General features: G+C 44.5%; 1 protein-coding gene across 10 annotated transcripts in view; it reads left to right on the forward strand.

Annotated features, from left to right (window-relative positions):
• LOC142312699 (UDP-glucuronosyltransferase 2A2-like) overlaps positions 1-25,653 on the forward strand; it is a 142,425-nt gene that overhangs the window by 77,150 nt on the left and 39,622 nt on the right. The window contains exons 2-3 of one of the 10 annotated variants that reach the window (XM_075351703.1): positions 14,575-14,607; positions 20,131-20,296. The exons of 3 other annotated variants lie outside the window; for them this stretch is intronic. In XM_075351703.1, the coding sequence (XP_075207818.1) occupies positions 20,221-20,296 (76 nt within the window). In that variant the 5' untranslated portion in view covers positions 14,575-14,607; positions 20,131-20,220. Of the gene's footprint in view, positions 1-13,876; positions 14,608-20,130; positions 20,297-20,316; positions 20,506-25,653 lie in introns of those variants that run through there. 6 more of the 10 variants (XM_075351709.1, XM_075351697.1, XM_075351689.1 and 3 more) reach the window with 6 other exon arrangements.

Raw genomic sequence — 25,653 nt, forward strand, 5'->3', positions numbered from 1 at the left:
CGTTGATCGTTGCTCCTAGCTGTCACACGCTGCGATGTCACTAACAACGCCGGATGTGCGTCACAAACACCGTGACCCCGACGATATATCGTTAGCGATGTCGCAGCGTTTAAAGTACCCTTAAGAGAAGATCAAGTTTGAAAACTATCCAGGCCAAGATTGCTCCTTAAATCTATAATAAACAGGACACATATTTCTCTTTGAGAAATAAGGAACCATAATCCTGACCTATTATTCCTTCTCCACAAAATACTATAGAGAGATGAATGTGTTCAGCAATAATTTTATTTCAAATCTGTTTTATTGATGAAACTGTTGTCAACATACAAACATATCATTTGTGCAATTACAATACATAAACATCATTTTCTCAATGCCGGGATAACATCCAGAAATTGTTACATTACTAAATTTCTTGGAATTCTTCAAATTATCTTTGTGCTATTACCATACAACCACTTATAAATTATAGGTCAGAATTCCCACTTCTTTTGACTTCCTGTATCCTAATATACTCATTCTCCTTGTATGTCTATTGTCTTATGAATTAGTGATAAATCTTTTCATATAAAAAATGAAACTAGAAAAATGCAGATTAATGTTCAGAAAAGAAAGAAAGAAGAGGAAAGATACAATCATAAAGAAGAGGAAATTAGAGAGAAGGGGGGAGAGGGGGGAAAGCAAGAAAAGAAAAGAAAAAAGGGGGTGAAGGAATGAGACTCCCCACCGTTTCTCAGTTCAAAAAGCTCGCCAAACTCTCCACAAACTCTGGGGACTCCATGAACATAATCCATGGTCCCCAAACTGTAGTACATTTTTCTGTGTTCCCATTTAGTTCTGCTGTCAGCTCCTCCATTCTCTGGAGGTTTGTCATCTCCTCCAACCAATCCAGCACCGTAGGGCATCTAGTTGGTTTCCAAAATCGTGGGATAATTATACGGGCAGCCGCTAAGCAAAATCGCAACATGTCCCTTTTTTGTGTTTTAATAGCTCCTGGGAGCATAGAAAGAAGGGCAACCAAGGGGGGACTTTTCTATTTCACCTCCGCTCATCTTGTTGTACAGGTAGAACACTGAGTCCCAAAAGGGTTGCAGCTTAGTACAGCTCCACCATATGTGTAGCATTGTACCTGTGTCTGTGCCACACCTCCAGCACACATCAGACACAGAGGGAAATATAGCATGTAATTTAGTCGGGTAATGGTACCACCTTGAGAGAATTTTAGAACTTTTCTCTTGAGCGGCGCACGCCAAGGAAAGCTTGTGGGTCCACAGGTACGCTCTGCTCCATTCGTCCTCTGGAATATCCTCTCCCAGTTCCTCTCCCCACCTACAGACAAAGTGAGGTTTATCCACCCTATTTCTCTGGTTCAGCATTTTATAAATGAGTGAGATGCCATGTCCAGGTGATGACCCCTGTAAAAATACTATCTCAAAAGGAGAAGGGGGTGTCCTCATCCTTCTCTTCCTGTCCTGGTACGAGAGGAAAGATTTCAACTGCATATATTCCATCCAGGAAATCTCTCTCCCTGTGGCTTGCATGGAATTATAAGTTGGTAGGGTGTGTCCCTGGAGCACGTGACAAAAACGAGTATCATCCGCCCGAGTAAATCCCCTGAAGCTATGGGAGTGGAGTCCTGGGGGGAACGTCTTATTACCGAATACGGGGGTAAGTGGGCCCTGCTCCTGAGAGAGAGATCCCTTTTTTATCTCTCCATCCCACATCCCCATCGCTGTCCGCGTGAACTCCATTCCCTTCGCTATCTGGATCCTACTTTCTTTCTCTAACCATGGAAGTAAATGTAAGGGAGTTCTCAGCATATCCTGTTCGATCACCACCCATTGTTTCGAATTACCATGAAAATGCCAGTCCAGTAATCTCGTTACGATAGCTGCCTTGTAATATAACTGAACAGAGAACAATAGAGAGGGGTGTTTAAATGCCGCGCCAACAGATCACTCGCTCAGATAGTCAGACCAATGTCACTTTATTTTCATCCAGGTCTACGCATTTCAGGAGCACCTGCTCCCTTCCTCAGGACCGTCAGTATACAAATAACATCAAATCTGTCTCACAAAAGACCAGACATACAATAAATAGTCATAGTGACGTCATAGGGCCATCCCTCTAAAGAAAAAAACAGGCGGGAAAGAGGTGCCACGTTGTCAGTTATGACGTGTTAAGAAAATTCTATGGATATATAAATAAAACATAAAATTTAGAACAGTAGGAAAATCGTAAACATAAACATCTCTCATAGAAGAAAAAACAACGAAAAAAAACTAAAATAGAACAACGAGAATATGCAACAAAAAAAACCACAAAATGTGTATTAAATAAAGTTTACATCAACGAACGAATATCCGTTAATTTACAATTGATCATGCACATACTGAATGTGAAATACACCAGGATCAAACCAGGGGTAGTGAGGGCGCAAAGGAACATACCAATAGGTGTGTGTTGAATTTAACATCGAGGGGGAAGCACTGTATTAGTGTGTGTCGCCACCCGGGAGTACATGGTTTTAATCAAAAAGGGTGTTCATTTACAATATCAGCACAAAGTGCAGGTGAGATCGTGGAACAAGCAAACCAAGAAACACCACCAAAGGGATTATACAAGAATCAAGATTCAAGACAGCAGTTTACTATCGGGCAGAAGCGTGGGAAAAAAACGATCCACGCATGCGTCCCAGGTCTGTATCTGGAACCGAAGGTTAAACAAGTTCAAGACCGTGGGAACCAGCTCATAGCGCATGCGTGACGATCAAAAAGACCCAGCACTCGCCTGAGACAGCCAAAAGGGGACAGCCGAAAAATAGGAAACGAATAGGCAGCCGTACAGGGCCAAGGCATACCCTGAAAACTTATGATAAGCAAAGGCATAGAATTAGAGAAGTGTACGGAAAAAAATCACAAAACAGAGGTGTGGGAAATGTATCGCGGCTAGTTACACCGAAAAAAGTCATGATCCACATCCAAAAAAAGGGGGGGGGTTTGTAAAGGAAAAGATAGGTATGGAACAAAGGAGAGTGGGAAGGGGTCCTCATAAACCCAAAACCAGTAGTAGAAATATAAAACAAAAAGTGAAATAATAAGCATATGAAGCATATGAGAACATATATAGATCCGGACATGTGATAGTGACTACCCCGAAAAAACAATTGAAACCAATCGTTATATGTGCACACAAAGGGTAAAAGTGTGTGCAGAATATACACACACAATCAAAATGACATACATTGAACAATAAAGCAATATACATATATATAAATGCATATGTATAAAGGTGAGTCAAAGGCTCAAATGACCGACGGTGAGAGGGAAATATAAATCCATAATAAACTAAAAACATCAGACCTGGTGTAAAATCATGTAAAAATGTGATTCAACAATTAAGTTGATCATAATAAGTAAAAGCATACAATTAAAACCAATGACATGTAAAAAATATATATATGTATATAAAAAAAAAATATATATATATATATAAAAATATATATATATAAAAAATATATCTTCTAGAGGGTATAGAGAACAATACTTGGGGTTTGAGATTTTCACCCACTGTGGATCATACTTCCATTAATTTTCTGGATCTGACCATTTCACACACCGAAGGCTCCATCCTGACAAAAACCTTTTTTAAAAAAGTAGACTGCAACGGATATATTGATTTTAATAGTAATCATTATGATAAGTGGTTGCTCAACGTTCCTAAAAATCAGTACCAAAGAATCAGGAGAAATTGTACATTAGATAATGATTTCAAGGAGCAATCTTTGGTTCTAAAAGAAAGATTCCTATGTAAAAAATACCCTTTGACTGTTATAAAAAAAGCGTACCAGGCTAATAGACATCAGGTGCAAGGTGCCCCTTCCCCTACAGTTGTTGTTTCAGATAGTAAATCTGTCCCCAAGAATAATTTTGCATCCAATTTCCTAACTACGTTTAGTAGTGATGGGGATGCCATCAGAGGGATATTAAGGAAACATTGGTCTATATTACGCAATGACCCTTTTCTCAAAGATGTTTTACCCACTCATCCTGGGATTACTTTTCGTAGGGCTTCCAACCTAAAGAATCAGCTGGCCCCGAGCAGACTGAAGAGTTCCTCCAGTACTATTAGTACTAATAAACCTTTCGGGTCTTATAGATGTCTGACCAAAAATTGCTTGTGCTGTAAATCGATCCAACATGGAAGGGTCTCTTTTGGGTCTGACTCGGGGGACATGGATTTTCCAATACAGGGTCACCTGAATTGTCAATCGGATTATGTCATTTATTTGATTGAGTGCGACTGCAAGAAGCGTTATGTAGGGAGAACGATTCAAGCCCTACATAACAGAATCAACTCCCACAGGCACAATATTAAGGTGGGGTACATGCTTCATGGGTTGTCCCGTCATACTACCATTTATCATAATAAAAAAATTAAATTAAAAGTCACCCCTATCGAGCAGATACCTGCACATAATGCTAACAGGTTGGAAGTTCTGGGTAGAAAAGAAACCTATTGGATTTATAGGCTTAACACCCTAAAACCTCGGGGCTTAAATGAGGTGACGGATTTATTTCATTGATATTTTTATTGTGTTTTTAGTGTTTTATGGGGAACACCACCTCCTCTTTTTTATATATTTTTTATATATATATATATTTTTTTATATATATATATATATTTTTTTTATATACATATATATATATTTTTTACATGTCATTGGTTTTAATTGTATGCTTTTACTTATTATGATCAACTTAATTGTTGAATCACATTTTTACATGATTTTACACCAGGTCTGATGTTTTTAGTTTATTATGGATTTATATTTCCCTCTCACCGTCGGTCATTTGAGCCTTTGACTCACCTTTATACATATGCATTTATATATATGTATATTGCTTTATTGTTCAATGTATGTCATTTTGATTGTGTGTGTATATTCTGCACACACTTTTACCCTTTGTGTGCACATATAACGATTGGTTTCAATTGTTTTTTCGGGGTAGTCACTATCACATGTCCGGATCTATATATGTTCTCATATGCTTCATATGCTTATTATTTCACTTTTTGTTTTATATTTCTACTACTGGTTTTGGGTTTATGAGGACCCCTTCCCACTCTCCTTTGTTCCATACCTATCTTTTCCTTTCCAAACCCCCCCCTTTTTTTGGATGTGGATCATGACTTTTTTCGGTGTAACTAGCCGCGATACATTTCCCACACCTCTGTTTTGTGATTTTTTCCGTACACTTCTCTAATTCTATGCCTTTGCTTATCATAAGTTTTCAGGGTATGCCTTGGCCCTGTACGGCTGCCTATTCGTTTCCTATTTTTCTGCTGTCCCCTTTTGGCTGTCTCAGGCGAGTGCTGGGTCTTTTTGATCGTCACGCATGCGCTATGAGCTGGTTCCCACGGTCTTGAACTTGTTTAACCTTCGGTTCCAGATACAGACCTGGGACGCATGCGTGGATCGTTTTTTTCCCACGCTTCTGCCCGATAGTAAACTGCTGTCTTGAATCTTGATTCTTGTATAATCCCTTTGGTGGTGTTTCTTGGTTTGCTTGTTCCACGATCTCACCTGCACTTTGTGCTGATATTGTAAATGAACACCCTTTTTGATTAAAACCATGTACTCCCGGGTGGCGACACACACTAATACAGTGCTTCCCCCTCGATGTTAAATTCAACACACACCTATTGGTATGTTCCTTTGCGCCCTCACTACCCCTGGTTTGATCCTGGTGTATTTCACATTCAGTATGTGCATGATCAATTGTAAATTAACGGATATTCGTTCGTTGATGTAAACTTTATTTAATACACATTTTGTGGTTTTTTTTGTTGCATATTCTCGTTGTTCTATTTTAGTTTTTTTTCGTTGTTTTTTCTTCTATGAGAGATGTTTATGTTTACGATTTTCCTACTGTTCTAAATTTTATGTTTTATTTATATATCCATAGAATTTTCTTAACACGTCATAACTGACAACGTGGCACCTCTTTCCCGCCTGTTTTTTTCTTTAGAGGGATGGCCCTATGACGTCACTATGACTATTTATTGTATGTCTGGTCTTTTGTGAGACAGATTTGATGTTATTTGTATACTGACGGTCCTGAGGAAGGGAGCAGGTGCTCCTGAAACGCGTAGACCTGGATGAAAATAAAGTGACATTGGTCTGACTATCTGAGCGAGTGATCTGTTGGCGCGGCATTTAAACACCCCTCTCTATTGTTCTCTGTACTCTGCCACTGGGTGGCTGCAGCCGTGGATCGATTGTACATGCTAATACAGTGGTTGTGACTCTCACAACCACATCTGGTGAGTAGCATTACTCCCCCCTCCCCACCCTACACTCTTTGGGGTAAGACCCTATTTGCGCTTGTTTGTCCACAGCTTTCTCGTTCATTGTAATATAACTGAAAATTTGGGAGCCCCGCCCCCCGTCACTTTTGTGTCTGGTCAGAGTTTTAATTCCTGTTCGGGGTCTCCTGTTCCCCCAGACAAACCCAGACAAGGCTGTCCGGATCTTGGAGAAGTAACTTAGCGGTAGCTGTATGGGTATTGTCTGAAACAGGAACCTCGGTAACACATCCATTTTTATCGCGTTTATATGCCCAAACCACGTCAATCTCTTTTTGTCATATTTCTTTAAGTCCCTGATTGTCCTTTCTAATAAGGGGAAAAAATTGTGATGTACAATTTTTGCTGGATCCCTAGGTACCATAACTCCCAGATATTTTAAAACTGACGGTTGCCATTTAAAAGGGAAGTTTTGTGATACTCTAGCAAGGTCTTCTGCCGATAAAGTCACGTTCATGGCCTCTGATTTGGAAAAATTTACTTTGAAGTTGCTTAAGTTGCCAAACTCTTCGAACTCCTTGAGCAAGGACGGGAAGGATATGTGTGGTTGGGATATGAACATGAGAAGGTCATCCGCGAATAGAGCCAGCTTACGGTTCTCCCCACCGCCTCTATCCCGTGGATGCTTGTATTGTTTCTCAGGGCGACCGCAAGGTGCTCCATGACTATGACGTATAAGACTATGTGAGCAAGGATGGTTGACCTTAGGGAGATCAACATCCACCACTGCGGAGACACCATCACGTGTTTCTCAACGCAGTGATTCTAGAGCAATGCACCCTGGGAAATATTCAAAGCAAGAAGGCCTGCGGAGACACCATCACATGTTTCTCAACGCTGGCAGGAAACTACCAGGTCTTTCACCGGGAAGGAACAACCACGGGAAGGGCAGTCTCCAGTCAAGGAGACCACCTATGCCAAACATGGTATCCATCCACAGACAGCCGTTTCAGGGTATTTGCCCCTCATCAGTGTGGAGTAGGAATCTGGCTAGTGGGAGCATTGCCTAGTAAAAGACTATGTGAGCAAGGATGGTTGACCTTAGGGAGATCAACATCCACCACTGCGGAGACACCATCACGTGTTTCTCAACGCAGTGATTCTAGAGCAATGCACCCTGGGAAATATTCAAAGCAAGAAGGCCTGCGGAGACACCATCACATGTTTCTCAACGCTGGCAGGAAACTAGCCAGGTCTTTCACCGGGAAGGAACAACCACGGGAAGGGCAGTCTCCAGTCAAGGAGACCACCTATGCCAAACATGGTATCCATCCACAGACAGCCGTTTCAGGGTGACTGATGCGCTGTTCAACGCTGTACAACGGATGACAAAGAACAGAATTCTTTGTCGGATTCCGTTGTGTGTGGGGGGCGGAGTTCGGGGGCAGAGCCGAGCGGGGGGCGGGGCCAGGCGCTGAGGATGTCAGTGGAAGTGCTGCGGTCTGCATGGCTGGGGACAGGTGAGTGTATCTGTGAGTGAGTGAGTGTGTGTATGTGCATGTATGTATGTATGTATGTATGTATGTATGTGTGTGCACATGCAAAGTGCGGGAGGGGGCGGAGCCGAGCGGGGGGCGGGGCCAGGCGCTGAGGATGTCAGTAGAAGTGCTGCGGTCTGCATGGCTGGGGACAGGTGAGTGTATGTGTGAGTGAGTGTGTGTATGTGCATGTATGTATGTATGTATGTGTGTGTGTGCACATGCAAAGTGCGGGAGGGGGCGGAGCCGAGCAGGGGGCGGGGCCAGACGAGGGTGTCAGTGCTTGTCTGCATGGCTGGGGACAGGTGTGTGTGTGTGTGTGTGTGTGTGTACATACATGTGCGGAGTGCGGGAGGGGGCGGGGCCGAGCGGGGAAGTGTCGGCCTCCCTGCACACGTAACCAGCCTAAATATCGGGTAACAGCAAAGCACCCGATGTTTACCTTGGTTACCCGATATTTACCTTGGTTACGGGCCTACACCACTTAGCGCTGGCTCCTTGCACCGTAACCAGGGTAAATATCGGGTAACCAACCAAAGCTGGTGACGTGTGCAGGGAGCCAGAGAGCATGCGCAGCGAAATCCGACGGATCTCGCTGCTCAAAAAACGTTACATGCTGCGTTCCCCCCGCCCGGCGGTCAGTCGTTCCACGACTGATCAGTCGGGCGGAGGGTGCAACGCAGCATCATCAGTCACAATCCGCTGCTCATACAAGTCTATGGGAGCAGCGGAATCCGCTAAACAGATTCCGCTGTTTACAAGAGCAGCGGATTGTGACTGATAGATTTTAGCGGAAATGTGAACTTAGCCTAACACATATGTGTGCTTCAAGAGACTGTGCTACCCACTGGGAGTTTTCAGATATGGAGTTAAATACTTTGGTCATGAACGGGGATAACTGAGTCTGAAAATTTTTATAGAACTTAGGGGTAAACCCGTCGGACCTGGGCTTTTGCCTGAGGGAGAATCCTTGATAATAGATGCCACTTCTGTCTCTGTAATGTCTGCTTCTAGGTTTTCAACCTCAGTATTGGGTATAGTCGGCAGGGCTGTTTTAAGTATGTAATCATTTATTTTAGTCTCCAAAGCTTCTTGTGGCATATCCCCAAATTTGCCCCTTATGTCGTAAAGGTCACTATAATATTTTTGAAACTGCTCCGCTATGTGGATTGGGTTCTGAGTCAAAAGGCTGTCCGATTTTTTGATCGTAGGGATGTGACTGGGGTCCCCCCTCGGATGTAATAACCTAGCTAGTGGTCTGCCACATTTGTCCGCATATTCATACATAAATCTTTTTAGTCTATTCCTGTGGCGCTCGTATTGTCGGTCCAGAATGGATTTAAGTTCCTCTCTGTTTTTAACTAGCTCTTTCAGTGTCACCGGGGATAATGTCTGCTTATGGATCTTCTCTAGGTCTGAAATATTCTGAAGTAGAGACAGAATGGTTTGGGCTCTCTCCCTCTTAATCCTAGCCCCATGTTTGATCAGAATCCCTCTCAACACACACTTGAGTGCCTCCCATTGAACAGGTAGGGTAGTAGTGTCTCCTGAGTGTATCTCCAAGAATTCATCTATTGTGTTCTGCAGGTCTTTCAAGCATCCCTGGTCCCTCAGCAGACTATCATTCAACCGCCAAGACCACGCCCTCACAGGCCCATCCGGGATAGTGAGGGTCAAAAATATGGGGGCATGATCTGACCAAGAGATACTGCCTATAGAGGCCTGTATCTGCCATGTCAGGGCCTTCTGACTTACAAGGAATAGGTCTATGCGGCTGTACGAAGAGTGAGCCGGGGAAAAATATGTGTAGTTACGGTTTACTGGGTGTAGTGTTCTCCATGCATCCACTAATCTGAGTTCCTGTATACAACGTTTAACCTTCGTTAGTTTCCTTATTGAGAGAAAATTATGTCCCGACGTTGTGTCTACCTTCGGGTCCAAAGTGAAGTTTAAGTCACCGCCCACGATCACGGTCCCTTCTGCGAATTTATCCAGTGATGACAGGAGAGAGGAGCAGGTTGTCGCCGGATCTCTATTCGGTAGATACCAATTGACAATGGTAAAAATGGATGAGTTAACATTAATTTTCAGGAATATAAATCTTCCCTCCGTGTCCACACGTGTATCTAGAACTGTGTGCACTAGGGATTTATGGATGGCTATGGACACTCCCTTGTATTTTGACTCTGGGTTGGAACTGTGGATCCAGTTAGTGTAATATCTGTCTCTAAAGATGGGGAGGTGGCCCGTTTTAAAATGTGTTTCTTGGATCAATAGTATTTGGACTCTTTTTTTGTGCATGTCAAAAAATATCTGGGAGCGTTGTTGAGGGACATTAAGTCCACTCACATTTAGTGAACCCCAATTAATCTGCATCATTCCAATGCGGAGGAACGGTGGGGACTCTAGGGATAGGTTCGGGGATTAGGGAGAGAGAGAGATGTGCAGGCAAGTAGGATAGGAAGAGCAGGGAAAGAGAAGAGGAAATAAAAGAGAAGAGGTAAGAAGGTCGAGAATACAAAAGAAACTACCAACAAAGCAGTAGAAACCAAAGGCAAGGACGTCAGAGTGCCTCCCGCCTGCAAGGTCACAACAAGACCCTAACATCGGGTCTAAAAAGACTAAAAGTAACTGTATAGGTATAAGAGAATACCAAACTGTCTAACCTAGGGATGGTGAGACTACGCCACTCCTTTATGGCGTGTTATCCCAATCAGGGAGGGAACTTTCTACAAAGGAGCCCCCTGCCCCGGACTAACAATAAGCAATTATTCAACTTAGTTTGTCAGCCAGAGCCCTATATAATGTGAGGACACAAGGTCTAGAGAGAATATTGTGTTATAAACCGTCAATGGGTGCCCCCCCGCCCTCCTTTTCCAGGAAGGCGGGAGGGAACCCCCCTCCCTCATAATCAGAAAGACTTAATCAAAGCAAAAAAATTATGGCAAAACTGGGAGGGACATTCTATTGAGAAACAACCCAATGAATTTTTGATTATAAACCAATAACTCCTTAAACATCAGACTGGTCTTCCTCTTCGAGGGCCACGCATCCGATCACCATCTGGGGCAGCACCCCATCCCCCCATTGGAAACACCGGCCATTCCTCTATAGGCACCAACGGAATGTCCAGGGCTGCAGAAAACAATGGCATATCAGTCGGGTTCCTAAGAACATGCATTCTTCCCACGTGTCGGACCTGCAGGCGGAAGGGAAATCCCCAGCTGTATTTAAACTCATACGAACAGAGCATGTCCAGGAGAGGTTTCAGTGCTCTCCTTCTTTGTAAAGTGAAACAGCATAAGTCCTGCAGAATCTGGACTTGGCTCCCCTCGTATGCTGGTGAAACTCCACTGTACAGCTTAAACAGGATGGCCTCTTTAAGGACATAACGGTGGACCCTGCAAATCACATCTCGAGGTCTGACATTCTGTGTAGGTCTAGGGCCAAGCGCTCTATGCACTCTGTCTAGCTCCAGGGGTTGGCTTGATGGTTCACCCAGGATCTCATTAAACATCACTTGGAGGGCTCTCTGGAGATCCTTAGGTTCAACAGACTCTGGTAAACCCCGGACCCTTAAATTGTTTCTCCGGCCTCTGTTTTCAGCATCGTCCATTGCTTCCACCATATATTGTATTTGGCGGGAGTGTTGATCCAAAATGGCCCCTTGTGCCTGAGTGGTGTCTTCTATATTCTGTATTTTAGCTGTCTGTATTTGGTTCTGAGTGTCCACTCTTTCCACCTCCCCCCTCAGGGCCGACAGCTCTGTGCGGTATACCTGTTCCAGCCTTGCTATATATGTCTCCATATCGTCTCTGGTGGGCATAGAAGAGATGTGTGCCCGGATTTCATTAAGTTCTGTCAGCACTCCTAGTTCATGTGATCTTATTGTACTTGTGGCAGGCTCTAACTCTGCTTGCATTTCCATATCATACACACTTTGACTCAGGCTGTGTCTCACTGAAGATAGGAGATTTCCACTAGCAGGGCCCTTGTTCCCCATTTGCAGCATTAACAGCCTCTGCTTGAGATTTATTATTGTCCTCCTTCTGTGACAGGGGTAAGGGCACCTCTCCCCCTTCCTGAGGCTTCCCCACTGCAGGTCTGCAATCAGCAATGGTGGGGGTTGTACCCATGCTCCCTGCTCCAGGGATCCCCTGTACCTGAGACCTTGCACGCTGGCTGTCTGGGGTTATCAGCTGCCTCTCTTCCACTGCCTGGGTGGTTTCCTCCCTCTGTCTCTGCTGCTGCTGGGGCTTCCCCTGCCTCTCCATCTTGGAAGATGTCTGCGGTGCTGTCCTCTGCTTCGGCCCGGTAAGGAAGCCTCTAATTCCCTTCTCCTCTGTCCGTGACGCTCCTCTGCTGGGCCCCTGGGAGCTCTCCCTTCTCCTCCGCTGCATATCCTTTTCTTCCAGGCTCTTGGGCTGGTTTAATTGTCAGTAAGGCTACTTTCACACATCCGGTTTGAGCCGTGCGGCTCAATCCGGCTGTGAAACCTATGCAACGGATGCGGCGAAAACACCGCATCCTTTGCATAAGTTTTTACATGCGGCCGGTCCGTTTTTTTCCGGTTGCGGCACGCTACTGAGCATGCGCAGTGGAAGAAACCGCATGCGGCGGCCGGATGCTATTTTTTTCCGCATCGCGCCGCATCCAGGGTCCATAGGCATGCATTGAAAAATGCGCCGCAGTGGCCGGATGCGGCGCGATGCGGATTTTTTTGCCGGAGCAAAAAACGTTGCAGGGATCGTTCTATCCGGCCGCGGCATCGGCTAAATCTGCCGGATGCGGCAAAAACCGGACCGAACGCAAGCCCCTGCGGCACAATACGGCACTAATGTAAGTCTATGCAAAAAAAAAAACGCAACCGGCGTAAAAAAAAACGGTTGCGGTTTTTCTGCAGAACGTCATATTGTGCCGCAGAGCAAAAACCGGATGTGTGAAAGTAGCCTAATGTAGTCCGGTGGCACGAGCTGAGACAAACACGTCATCACTCCTCCATAGCCAGGACATGCCCCCTCAGCAATAATTTTAATTTCTGTTAGAGTAATAGTTAGGGGTATTTTGCACGTTGCGACATCACTAGCATTGGCTAGCGATGCCGAGCGAGATAGTACCCGCCCCCGTCGCACATGCGATATCTTGTGATAGCTGCCGTAGCAAACATTATCGTTACGGCAGCGTCACACCCACTTACCTGCCCTGCGACATCGCTCTGGCTGGCGACCTGCCTCCTTCCTAAGGGGGCAGGTCGTGCGGCGTCACAGAGACGTCACACGGCAGGCGGCCAATAGAAACGGAGGGGTGGAGATGAGCGGGACGTAAATATCCCACCCACCTCCTTCCTTCCGCATAGCTGGTGGAGGCAGGTAAGGAGATGTTCCTCTCTCCTGCGGCTTCACACACAGCGATGTGTGCTGCTGCAGGAACGAGGAACAACATCGTATCTCCTATTGGTGCGACATTATGAAAATGACCGACGCTACACAGATCACAGATTTTCTACGCTTTTGCGATCGTTTATCGGCGCATCTAGGCTTTACACGTTGCAACGTCGTTACCGGCGCCGGATGTGCGTCACTTTCGATTTGACCCCAACGATATCGCAGTAGCGATGTTGCAACGTGCAAAGTACCTCTTAATTCTCACTGTCACACATTATGTAATAAGAGATAATATAACTTTCTAAATCCTATTAAATAAATCATTGTCTATAAGGGACACAGCTCCCTGGATGAGTTGATTCATAACCAAGTTGTCCTGACATGCACATTCCAGGGAAGGGAAACTGAATTGTTCTATTTGCTCTAAATATTAGAAAAAAACATAACGATTTATTTGTGTGCAAGCCAATAGACTCAGCAGAAGAAACATTGTATGAGGAGGAAGAGACACTAGGGAACATGGCTGCTAATGTTGAAACACATGCAGGGGATTGAAGAATCATTTTTCTCTCTAGTGACGTGTACGTTTAGCCACTCCTGTGCAGTTTGTACTTTTTGGACTGCTTCTGACAACCTTACACCACACTGAATCATCAACATGTGCCGTCCTGGTGTCTTTTTCTTGCTGCCGCCAATATTTTTCCTTTACACAGTTTCTGCTGGGAACGTTTTAGCTTGGCCATCAGACAGCAGTCATTTTTTAAATATGAAAATAATCCTTGATGAACTAGCACAAAAAGGCCATGAAGTTACTGTATTAGCTCACTCAGCTATTCTGATTATGGACACTGACAATGCGTCACCTTTGAAATTTGAAAATTTCACTGTTCCATTTACGAAAGAGAAGAGTGAAAAGTTTTTGGATGAATTTATAACTTTTTGGATTTATGATGTGCCGAAAATGTCTTACTGGAAGTTTTATGAAGAGGTTAAGAAGGCCTCACAAAAACAGCTAAAAATGGTAGAACACATATGTAATGGTGTAGTGAAGAATGAGTCACTGCTAAAAAAGCTGAAAGAGAAGAAATTTGATGTTGTGGTTTCAGATCCACTGACTCCATGTGGGGAACTAATAGCTGAGATTCTTGGAGTGCCCTTTATCTACTCCTTTAGATTTTCGATGGGCAACTCAATGGAAAGACTATGTGGACAACTTCCAGCTCCATTTTCCTATGTTCCAGGCTCTATGGTTGAACTTACTGACAAAATGTCTTTTGTAGAAAGACTAAAAAATACAAACTTTTACATATTTCAAGATATCGTATTTCATCTACTCTTTGCAGGACAATGGGACGGTTACTTCAGTGAGGCATTAGGTAAGTTTGAATGGAGATTGTGGGATGAGTGCATGATTATCATTTAGAGTTTTGTTCATACTGCAATCCAGGACACATATAAAGTCTGCAAAACGTATATGCTAAATATAAGCGAATATATGCCTGTACAGTTGAATAAATTTGCTAATGGCTCCTATCGTAAAAAATAAACGTGAAATCTGTTGGCAAACATATGACTATAAAAGTCTATTCGCTCTCTGGTGTATACATCAGGAGAACTACTACTATATATGCTAAGTGTGGAACCAAAGTGATACAATAGAACTATTATGGTGTAACAGTCAGTTGATCTTAAGGCTATGTGCACACGTTGCATTTTTGCTTGCGTTTTGGCAGCGTTTAAAACTGCAGCGTGTCATTGTCAAAATGCATGCGTTGTACGTCCCCAGCAAAGTCTATGAAAAGTCAGCAAATTCCATGCGCACGTTGCTTTTTTAAACGCTGGGTTTTGGATGCCAAATATTTGACAAAATCAATGCGTTTCAAAAAGCAGCATGTCACTTCTTTTATGCGTTTTGGTTGCATTTTCCACCCATTGAAATCAATGAGGTGTGTCAAAACGCAACCAAAATGTTTAGCGGTGCACTTGCATTGCATTTTTGTTGCATTCTGCATGCTTTTTTGACGAACAAAACGCAAGTCTTTTGGTCTCTCTCCTTGTTGGTGTCGGGCTCTCTCTGTCGGTGTCAGTCTCTCTCTGTCGATGTCGGTCTCTCTGTCTCTCTGTCGATGTCGGTCAGTCTCTGTCTGTCGGTCTGTCTCTCCCTCTCACCCCCTCTCTCATACTCACCGATCAACGATCACCAGCACTGCACAGCTGTCACAAAGCTCTAGCAGCTTTTCCTGCTTTGAAAATGCCAGCCGCTTATTATTCCATCTCGTATTCACTGCTTCCCTGCCCACCAGCGCCTATGATTGGTTGCATTCAGACGAGCCGCCACCCTGAGTGACAGCTGCCTTACTGCAACCAATCACAGCCGCCGGTAAAATAAATAAATGATTTAAAAAAAACTACGTGCGGTCCCCCCCCAATTTTGATACCAGCCAAGGTAAAGCCACACGGCTGGTATTCTCAGGATGGGGAGCCCCAAGTTATTGGGAGCCCCCCAGCCCAAAAATATCAGCCAGCAGCCGCCCGGAATTGCCGCATCCATTAGATGCGACAGTCCTGGGACTCTACCCGGCTCATCCCGAATTGCCCTGGTGCGGTGGCAATCGGGGTAATAAAGAGTTAATGGCAGCCCATAGCTGCCACTAAGTCCTAGGTTAATCAAGGCAGGTGTCTATGAGACACCCCCATGATCAATTTGTAAGTTAAAGAAAGGAAACACATACACCCAAAAAATCCTTATTTGGATTAAAAGACAAAAAAACCCACCCTCTTTCACCTTTATATGAATCCCCAAACAGCCCTCCAGGTCCGACATAGTCCACACGAGGTCCCACGATCCTTTCAGTTCTGCCACATCAGGAAGCTGACAGCGAGGGGCCACAGACCACGACCGCTATCTGTCAGCTCCCCGGAACAACTGAAGTGAGATGCGCTATCAGCGATGACGTCACTCAGGTTACCCGCGGCCACCACTGGATTCTCCAACTGTGACAGCGTCGCCCGAGTGACTGAAGTGATCAGCTTTGCCCTCACTCAGGTGATTTGCGGTCTCGGGTGGAGGACTCCAGCTGGCCGCGGGTAACCTGAGTGACAGCACAGCTGATAGCATGGCTCACTTCAGTCGCTCAGGGGATTTGGGTTCACCTATGAGTCCTTCACCGGTGACCACAAATCATTCCGCGGCACACAGACAGAGCTGCATGATGATAATGAAGTCGGGTGAAGTTCATACAAGTTCATTTTGATCGCGCGGCTCTGTCTCGCAGCCAGCCATGCTCTATGGGGATATAGCAGAGCGGAGTGGGACCGTACTGTCAAAAATGCATCCAAAATGCATTCAAAACGCATTCAAAATGCAACCAAAATACATGCGTTTTGGAGTTATATTTTTTTGTCAAACGCAGTGTTTACAGTTGTCCAGTCTGCCAGATGGTGCATTTTTTTTCTGCACTTGACAGAACGCAGCGTGCGCACATACCCTTAGGATAAGGCAAAAAGGAGGAGTTTTGTGCGTCCTCAGATTGGGAAATGGATATATGGTTTTGCAGAATGTTATTTCATTACAATCCAGTGCCATTATGGTTGCCCTGACTCTAAATGCAACTCATATTGTGCTCTTCTCAAAATGGAAAATTAAAGGAACCTGTCAGGTTTCATAACACTTTCAAACTAATACAGTTATAGAACCTTGTTCTGACATTATTATTATTGTTATTTTTTATTATTATAGTGCCAATTATTCCATGACACTTTACAAGTGAAAAGGTATACATAAAAAATAAGTACAATAATCATGACCAAAACTCGTACAGAAGGAGAGAGGGCCCTGCCTGTGAGGGCTCACAGTCTGCAGGGGATGGGTTAGGGTACACTAGGTGGGGATATTAGAATATTGTCCTTATAGTTATATAAAATACAGTAGTCACTCAGCTATACTTGTCTATTTCTTATTGACTAAAATCTATTTGTGTAATTAACTTCTTGCAATTTTAGTTATCATACAAAAGATACTTAGGCTACATGTGCACGCTGCTTCTGTTTCGTGTTCACAAACTGCAGCCAAAACTGCACCTTGTCAGAGAGAGCCTGGAAATGTCACAAAAAATGTAGGTGCTTTTTTGGTGCGTTTTTGCTGCTTTTTTGGTGCGTTTTTGGCTGCAGTTTTGTCAACAATTGTTTCATGTATTTTTCAGTTCAAACAAGCCCATAATGCTCGTCTTGATCCGGCAAAATTTGCTTGTCCGGCGGCCGGATGGAACGTGGAGGGGAACGTTTTTGTACCCGGCAAAAATGCGGATCTGGTGGGGTGTTTTATAATGATAGCCTATGGACGCCGGATCATATGTCGGAAGCCGGCGCCGGTTTCGTTTTTGGGCATGCCCAGACTGAGTGTAAATAGTCTCTCTGTCGGTCGGTCTCTCTCTCTGTCAGTCAGTCTCTCCCTCCCTCCCTCCTTTATACTCCTCAATCACGGGCGCGGCGCTGTACGGTTGTCACACTGCTCTGGCGGCTTCTCCTCTTTTGAGAATGCCGGCTGCTCATTATTCCATCACATTTTCCCTGCTTCCCCCGCCCACAGGCGCCTATGATCGGTTGCAGTGAGACATGCCCCCCCCCTGAGTGACAGGTGTCTCACTGCACCCAATCACAGCAGCCGGTGGGCGTGTCACTATGGCGCATAGAAATAAATAAATAATTTTAAAAAACGGCGCGCGGTCCCCCCCAATTTCAATTTCATGCCAGATAAAGCCATACGGCTGATGGCTGGTATTCTCAGGATGGGGAGCTCCACGTTATGGGGAGCCCCCAGCCTAACAATATCAGTCAGCAGCCGCCCAGAATGGCTGCATCCATTAGATGCGGCTGTTCTGGGACAGTACCCGGCTCTTCCCGATTTGCCCTGGTGCGTTGGCAAATCGGGGTAATAAGGAGTTATTGGCAGCCCATAGCTGCCAATAAGTCCTAGATTAATCATGTCAGGCATCTCCCCGAGATACCTTCCATGATTAATCTGTAAGTTACAGTAAATAAACACACACTTGAAAAAATCCTTTATTAGAAATAAAAAAACACTAACAAATTCCCTCGTTCTCCCATTTAATAAGCCCGACAGAGCCCTCCATGTTCGGCGTAATCTAGGATGGTCCAGCGTCGCTTCCAGCTCTGCTGCATGGAGGTGACCGGAGCAGCAGCAGACACCGCCGCTCCTGTCAGCTCCACGCAGCAAATGAAGACAGCCGCGCGATCAGCTAATGATGTCACTGAGGTTACCCACGGCCACTTCTGAATCCAGCGGTGGCCGCGAGTAACCTCAGTGACAGCTCATCTCATTTGGTGGCTCTGGCAGCTGAAAACATTGATTTTCCCCAATCGCTGCTGCCGCCGCTGATAGTCACGTCCTCCACATCATCCCCCTGTGCGTGCACGCTGGGAACAGCGGTACTTCGGGGAACACGTGGAGGATGGGACTATCAGTGGAAATTTTGGAAATATACTTACCAATTCAATCAGCTTCCTTACATTAATCTGCATACGTTGATACCAGGTCATGTCTTCTGCTGCACTCCAAAGTACTGCTCCTACACTATTTAGCATGGAACAATGGGGTTTCCACTTGCCTTTTACCTCACTTCTTGACAAATCACCTGCGTTTTTGGTACAAAAAACGCAGGTAAAAGGCAGGTAAAATGCACCACTTTTGATAGCATGCATTTTTCCTGCGTTTTTGATGCCCTCATTGATTTCAATGGGTGACAAATGTTGACAAAAACGCAGGAAGAATGAACATGCTGCATTTTTTTTGTCACAAACTTTTGACAAAAAAAACGCTGACAAATAAACTGCAATGTGCGCATGACAAATCTGACTTCTCATAGACTTTGCTGGAAAGTCAAATGTGAGAAAGTTCTGCTGACAAAACTGCAGCCAAAAAAGCAGCAAAAAAGCGGCAAAAAAAGCAGCGTGCGCATGTAGCCTTAAAGTGACTATGCTATCTTGAACTGTTATGACCAAATATGGCTGCTTACCTAATTCACAGATGATAGTAACACAAGATGCCACATCTCACTAAGAGACATTGCTAGCGACATCGCTGCTGAGTCACGGTTTTTGTGACGCAACAGCGATCTTGCTAGTGATGTCGCTATGTGTGATATCCAGCAACGACCTGGCCCCTGCTGTGAGGACGTCGGTCGTTGCTGAATGTCCTGGACCATTTTTTGGTTGTTGCTCTCCTGCTATGAAGCACACATCGCTGTGTTTGATAGCGAGAGAGCAACGATCTGAATGTGCAGGGAGCAGGGAGCCGGCTTCTGCGGACACTGGCAACCAAAGTACACATCGGGTAACCAAGCAAAGGCGCTGCTTGGTTACCCGATATTTACCTTGGTTTCCAGAGTCCGCAGCTTCTAGAAGCCGACTCCCTGCTCCCTGCACATATTGCCAAGGTACACATAGGGTTACTAAGCAAAGCGCTTTGCTTCGTAACCCGATATGTACTATGGTTACCAAGCACAGCGTCGTTACACGGGTCACTGGTGGCTGGTGGCTGATGGCTGATCTCTGATCGCTGTGGAGATCTGCCTGTTTGACAACTCACCAGCGACCATGTAGCGACGCTTCAGCGATCCCTGCCAGGTCAAATCGCTGCTTGGATCGCTGGAGTGTCGCTAAGTGTGACGGTACTGTAAGGTCTCAGTCACAATCCATTGCCATCTCAGAAACAAGTATTTGATAAGTACAAATCTATAAATATTCTTTTATCCCTGTCATGAGAACATCTTTTTGGGTAATAAATTTTACTTAAAAGTTTTAACTCTAGAGTTTCCTAAAATTTCCCTCCTGTTTACATATAATGTATCCCAAACGTAAATCATACGGCTTTTTTTCAGGGTTTGCCAACATCTTGATAGCTGGAATACTCGTGATTGGAAGTCTCATCAGTTATAATTGGTCTCTCAAATTGTTCCTCATCCTGATACATGGTTTTTAGTTATAGTAACGTCAATCAATCTCTGGAGAAGTTCTCTTCTACAAGGTACAGAAAAACATCTGCAGGTCAGCAATATGGTTGTCATCACACAAGGAGACATCAGTAGAGAGGCAATTAATAAGGAGGGGCAAGAAGCCCGGAACATGTATTTTAAGAGGATTTTAATGACTCAATAAAGGTTTGAAATTTTAGAAGAATGGAATGCAGGATTTTCTAATTTCCTTTGTAGTGAAGCAATTAGTCTGCTCCATCTCCTGAACCATCCTTCCAACAGGTTTGTAAATGGATCATTTATCCCTGAATTTTTCTCTAGTTCTTCAGACAGGAATATCAGGCCTTCCAGGGCTTTGGTTATGCTACCATACTGTATTGTTGGGTATAAAAGTACAATAGTAAGTTCCAAACATTTTACATATACCACCTGTTCTTATCAGTAACATCTCAAGCGCCATTTGATTCTGACAGGCCATTAGGCAATTTGGATCCAATTGTTCTGCAATGCCTTTTATTGAATCTTGTGTATACATAACAAACTCTATTAGTTATAAATAATATATGTAATTAATCTAATCCCCATTTTTCCTTTTTTATTGTAGCCCAGCAGAACCAGAGAAATTCAAACACCGCAGCTATTTAGTTTCTAGCCTTAAACTCATTTGGAACACCTCTGGAGACCCCTAGCTCATCTATGTAATCTATGCATCGACAAACCTACCAGGGATGATTCTTTCGGACCTGTGCCCATATTTCAACAGGGCCAGTAAGAGCAAGTGGAAGGGTATCACGAATTATACCAAGGCACACCCTCTCTTTCCATTTGGTCGGGAAAATGGGTCTTTGTTTCCTGTCCCCGCACAGCCACCGTAAATCTGCCTTCGAGGTGGTCTGGTTCTCAACCGAGCTAGCAGCAGAATAGTTACCTCCCATTTCTGTGAGCTTTATGGTATAAGCACAGAAGTTCTTTCCAAGTGTTTTTCCATTTTTTCCGTCCTTTTCTCTGATGAAGCATGTGTAGTTTCCTGGTTGTGCTGTAAAAAGTGGGGGCTTCCTTTTACGGGGAATACAATACCGAAAGTGTTTTACACTTATCTGGAATTAAATAGCCGTAAAATGCATTGCAGCCCTTCCAGATCATTGTCATTTGTACGTTTAAATGGTGCAGTTCCCAGCTGAAGTCTAGGGGGTGCTTCACACACAGCGAGATCGCTACCGAAATCGCTGCTACGGCACGGTTTTGGTGACGCAACAGTGACCTCATTAGCGATCTCGCTGTGTGTAACACTGAGCAGCGATCTGGCCCCTGCTGCGAGATCGCTGCTCGTTACACACAGCCCTGGTTCGTTTTCTTCAAAGGCGCTCTCCCGCTGTGACACACAGATCGCTGTGTGTGACAGCGAGAGAGCGACGAAATGAAGCGAGCAGGGAGCAGGAGCCGGCATCTGGCAGCCTGCGGTAAGCTGTAACCAGGGTAAACATCGGGTAACCAAGGTGGTTACCCGATATTTACCTTAGTTACCAGCCTCCGCAGCTCTCACGCTGCCTGTGCTGCCGGCTCCGGCTCTCTGCACATGTAGCTGCAGTACACATCGGGTTAATTAACCCGATGTGTACTGTAGCTAGGAGAGCAAGGAGCCAGCGCTAAGCAGTGTGCGCGGCTCCCTGCTCTCGCGGTTATGATCGCTGCTTCGGCTGCTGTGTTTGACAGCTAAGCAGCGATCATAACAGCGACTTACAAGGTCGCTGTTACGTCACAGAAAATGGTGACGTAACAGCGACCTCGTTGTCGCTGTCGCTTAGTGTGAACCAGCCCTAGCTCTTGCACATGCTACACAGTCAGTTCTTTCTATTGTTTTGGCTTTATATTGCATCCATTCTGTCCATTTGTTTCTCACTGTATATCCTATTTTAAGGCTAGGTTATCCTTCTATAAAAAGTGTCCAATAAGACCTTTCCTTGACACGTCAGCTCCTATAACATATAGTTATTTGTTGGTCTCTGCTGACTGGTTTCTCTACAATGATTAGGAGTTTATTGCAATTGACCTTGGTGGTACATTCTGAATTAGCCCTTTTTATCATTTTTGACCTATTGTGTAACCCTGTGATTAGTACCACCGCAATATATAATCTGGCCCAGTATTCCATATAGTGATTTTCTAGGATTTTTAACAGACGGAAGCCAGGGTTTATATGATTGGGAGACATACATTATATACAAATTCATACAAATTCACCCATGTTAATTTAGCTGCCTTATCTTTCGTTTCATATTTGTGTTTTACGAGCTAATAGAAGTCCATCTCTGCGATAGATATCTCTCTCTGGTAAAAGGTTAAATTTGTTACCGGATAGTCCAACCCAAAGTCACCTTATAACTATGGATCTGGAAAATATTTCCCTTGAATCCCCAATATTGTTCTCAATATTATTACTTCAATTCCCTTACTTCCCATTACCCTTTCTCTATTTTGGCCATTGGTTTCTTCACTGAGTTAAAACGGACCCTCTCCTTTTTAAGAGGACCCTCATTTGTAGTCAGATTTCTACCTCCAGAGATGATGGTGACTCTCTATCTGTCCCTTTACTCCTCCCTCTGAAGACCTTTTACCAATTTACAGTGAGAAAGGTAAATCCGTGAGCTCTTCTCAGCCCCCTTTACCGCAGTTGGAGTAGTTTGTAACATTTGTAATGGTCCATACCATTTGGGATTATGATAATACTAATTTTTAATCACTTTAATCAGAACTCAATCTCTAAATTCCACTACTAATTTTTGAGGAACAGCTTGTCCTGGAATAGAGTTGGAAACAGAGATCTCTTTATTACCATTTTTCCCCGAAAATAAGACCTACACCGAAAATAAGGCCTAGCAGGATTTTTCAGCAAAGCTTAAATATAAGACCTACCCTGAAAATAAGACTTAGTAATGATTCAATAATGAAGGGTTCATGCAGCTAAAAAAGTTAAAGATACTGCATGACATTTCATTATAGAAAGCAGACACCCCCCAAAAGAGAGAAGACAGAAGACCTCGCAATCATACTCACCAGATGCTCAACAGGAGCAGTGGAATGCATCAAGGACCTGCTGTGTAATGCACACCCACACAAATCAGTTCATACACACACACACACACACACACATTCACACATCAGATTGTGCGCACACACATGAGATCGCACACACATGAGATCGCACACACATATTGATATCCAACGATATTGATTGCTTCTGGGCAGCATAAGGACCTCGAACGCTGTGCAATGGAGTGCCAGGACCTGCGGGTGGAATGCATGGAGGATCCAGCGATGGAACACATCATAGAGACAAGAGAGCAGAGAGTCCCCTGCTGGCTGGAAGCAATGGTATCAGTGGATGTGGTAACTGTGTGCGTGCGATTTTATGTGCAATCGCATGAGTGTGTGTGTATGTGTATGAGTATGGGTATGCGATCTGATGTGTGAGTGTCAGCCAGAAGGAGGCGAGGACGACGTGCAGCCGGAGATCGCAGGAGGACCTGGGAGCCATACAGACGTCCGAGATCTGGTAAGTATGACGATCCTGGGAAGGGCGATCTGCATTATTTGGGGGGGTAAACTTTCCCCCAACCATGCTTCCCCAAGATATATTTCTGCTAAATTTGATCAGCTTTCTCATTGTGTTTTACAAAAAGATCTGAGCTGGGTAACCTTCTACCAGCCCCGCCAACTAGAAATTATTTTTCAGCTCTATCTTAAAACTTTGTCAAACTACTATAATGATTTTATTTACAAAATGTGGACCGTTATCTCCATATATTCTCTGAGGCATCCCGAACATTGGTATGATTTCTTTCACTAGTACTTGTGATACTGTTTCAGCATCTAGTTTAGCACTGGAAAGAGATCTATCCATTTTGTTAATGCATTGATTAGTACTAGGCAATAGTTCTTCCTTTGCATGTGTTTAATTTTAGGAAATCTATGCATGCATGTTAGAATGAGGATTGTGGGTGTGGGTATTGCTATCAAATCCCCCTGGGAATTATATTTAATATTAATATGGCATGCTAGGCTAAACATTTTTTTGCGTAGGTCTTGAATTCATATGATGTGAATACTTTAGATATGTTTCCTACCATCCCTCCTGTTGACACATGGTTTATTCCATGCTCAATGTAGCGGCATATCTAAATAGATTACTTGGTAGTGTGGCTTCAGTCGCCACAGGGTACTACACCTCATCCGGGTTGCAGTATTCATCTCGGATACGGAGGAGGTCACCACCAGTGAAACCACAACAATCCACCAAAACACACAGATGCCCTCCCACTGGGACTGGGCTAGGGTAGAGACATTGGAGGGTGGCCATCACTAATGTAGTGGACCCTCTGCTCACTAGTTCAGGAACCTGGGGGGAGGAACTAGACACCGGGGAGCAAGGCGACACACACACACTTACAAAGAGTCTAGTCCAGGACAGGAAACAAGTGAGACGCTGGAGGACACAATCGCTGAGGGGAGAGCTGATAGCTCCCTTGCGACCGGTGCCCACTTCAGGGTGCGGAGCCCTAGGCTGGTGGGCACTGAAAGTCCCACCAGCAGAATCCGCCTGGCAGAGGATTTCTTCTGGCCCACACACAGTGCCTGGGGCAAAGCAGAATATAGAGCCAGGAGCAAGGAGAAAGGACGGGACTCAGCACCAATTCCAGGATAGGAAAAATATAAATCCAACGAAAAATATATAAAAGTGTAGAAACTTTATTCAACGATTAAAAATCCAAGAAAAACATCATCAGTTCCATGAAAACATCATGGCTTGACGCGTTTCGGACAGTTGGAATGTAGATGAGATGCTTATGATTAAGGACTTATCTACATTCCAACTGTCCGAAATGCGTCAGGCCATGATGTTTTCATGGAACCGATGATGTTTTTCTTGGATTTTTAATCGTTGAATAAAGTTTCTACACTTTTATATATTTTTCATTGGATTTATATTTTTCCTATCCTGGAATTGGTGCTGAGTCCCGTCCTTTCTCCTTGCTATTGCCTCTACGGACCTGACTATCCGGTGGACATCCTGCATCCCATCTGAACTGAATGGATACATATACGGGTGAGCTGAATTTTTCTTTCTTCGTTCCCATATAGAGCCAGGAGTCGTGACCATAGGGTGGCTCCATCTACGGACTTGCACTGCCCTCTATACGGGACGGGGAATAGAACAACCCCAGGACTCAAGTCCCAGCATAGCTTCAAGCCACAGGGACTCGCACAATACGGCGCAGGGATCAAGGGCTCATTGAAAGAAACACCGGTTCTGATCTTTGAGCTATCTGAGATCGGCTGGGGCCCATGACAGCGGAGTCCGGCAGTCCAAAGGTGGTGACATCTCAGTGAGTAAAGAACCTAAACTGCAACTGCTGTGTCGTGTGATCCTTC

The sequence above is a fragment of the Anomaloglossus baeobatrachus genome, chromosome 1 (assembly GCF_048569485.1).
Source record: "Anomaloglossus baeobatrachus isolate aAnoBae1 chromosome 1, aAnoBae1.hap1, whole genome shotgun sequence".
Lineage (NCBI taxonomy): Eukaryota > Metazoa > Chordata > Amphibia > Anura > Aromobatidae > Anomaloglossus > Anomaloglossus baeobatrachus.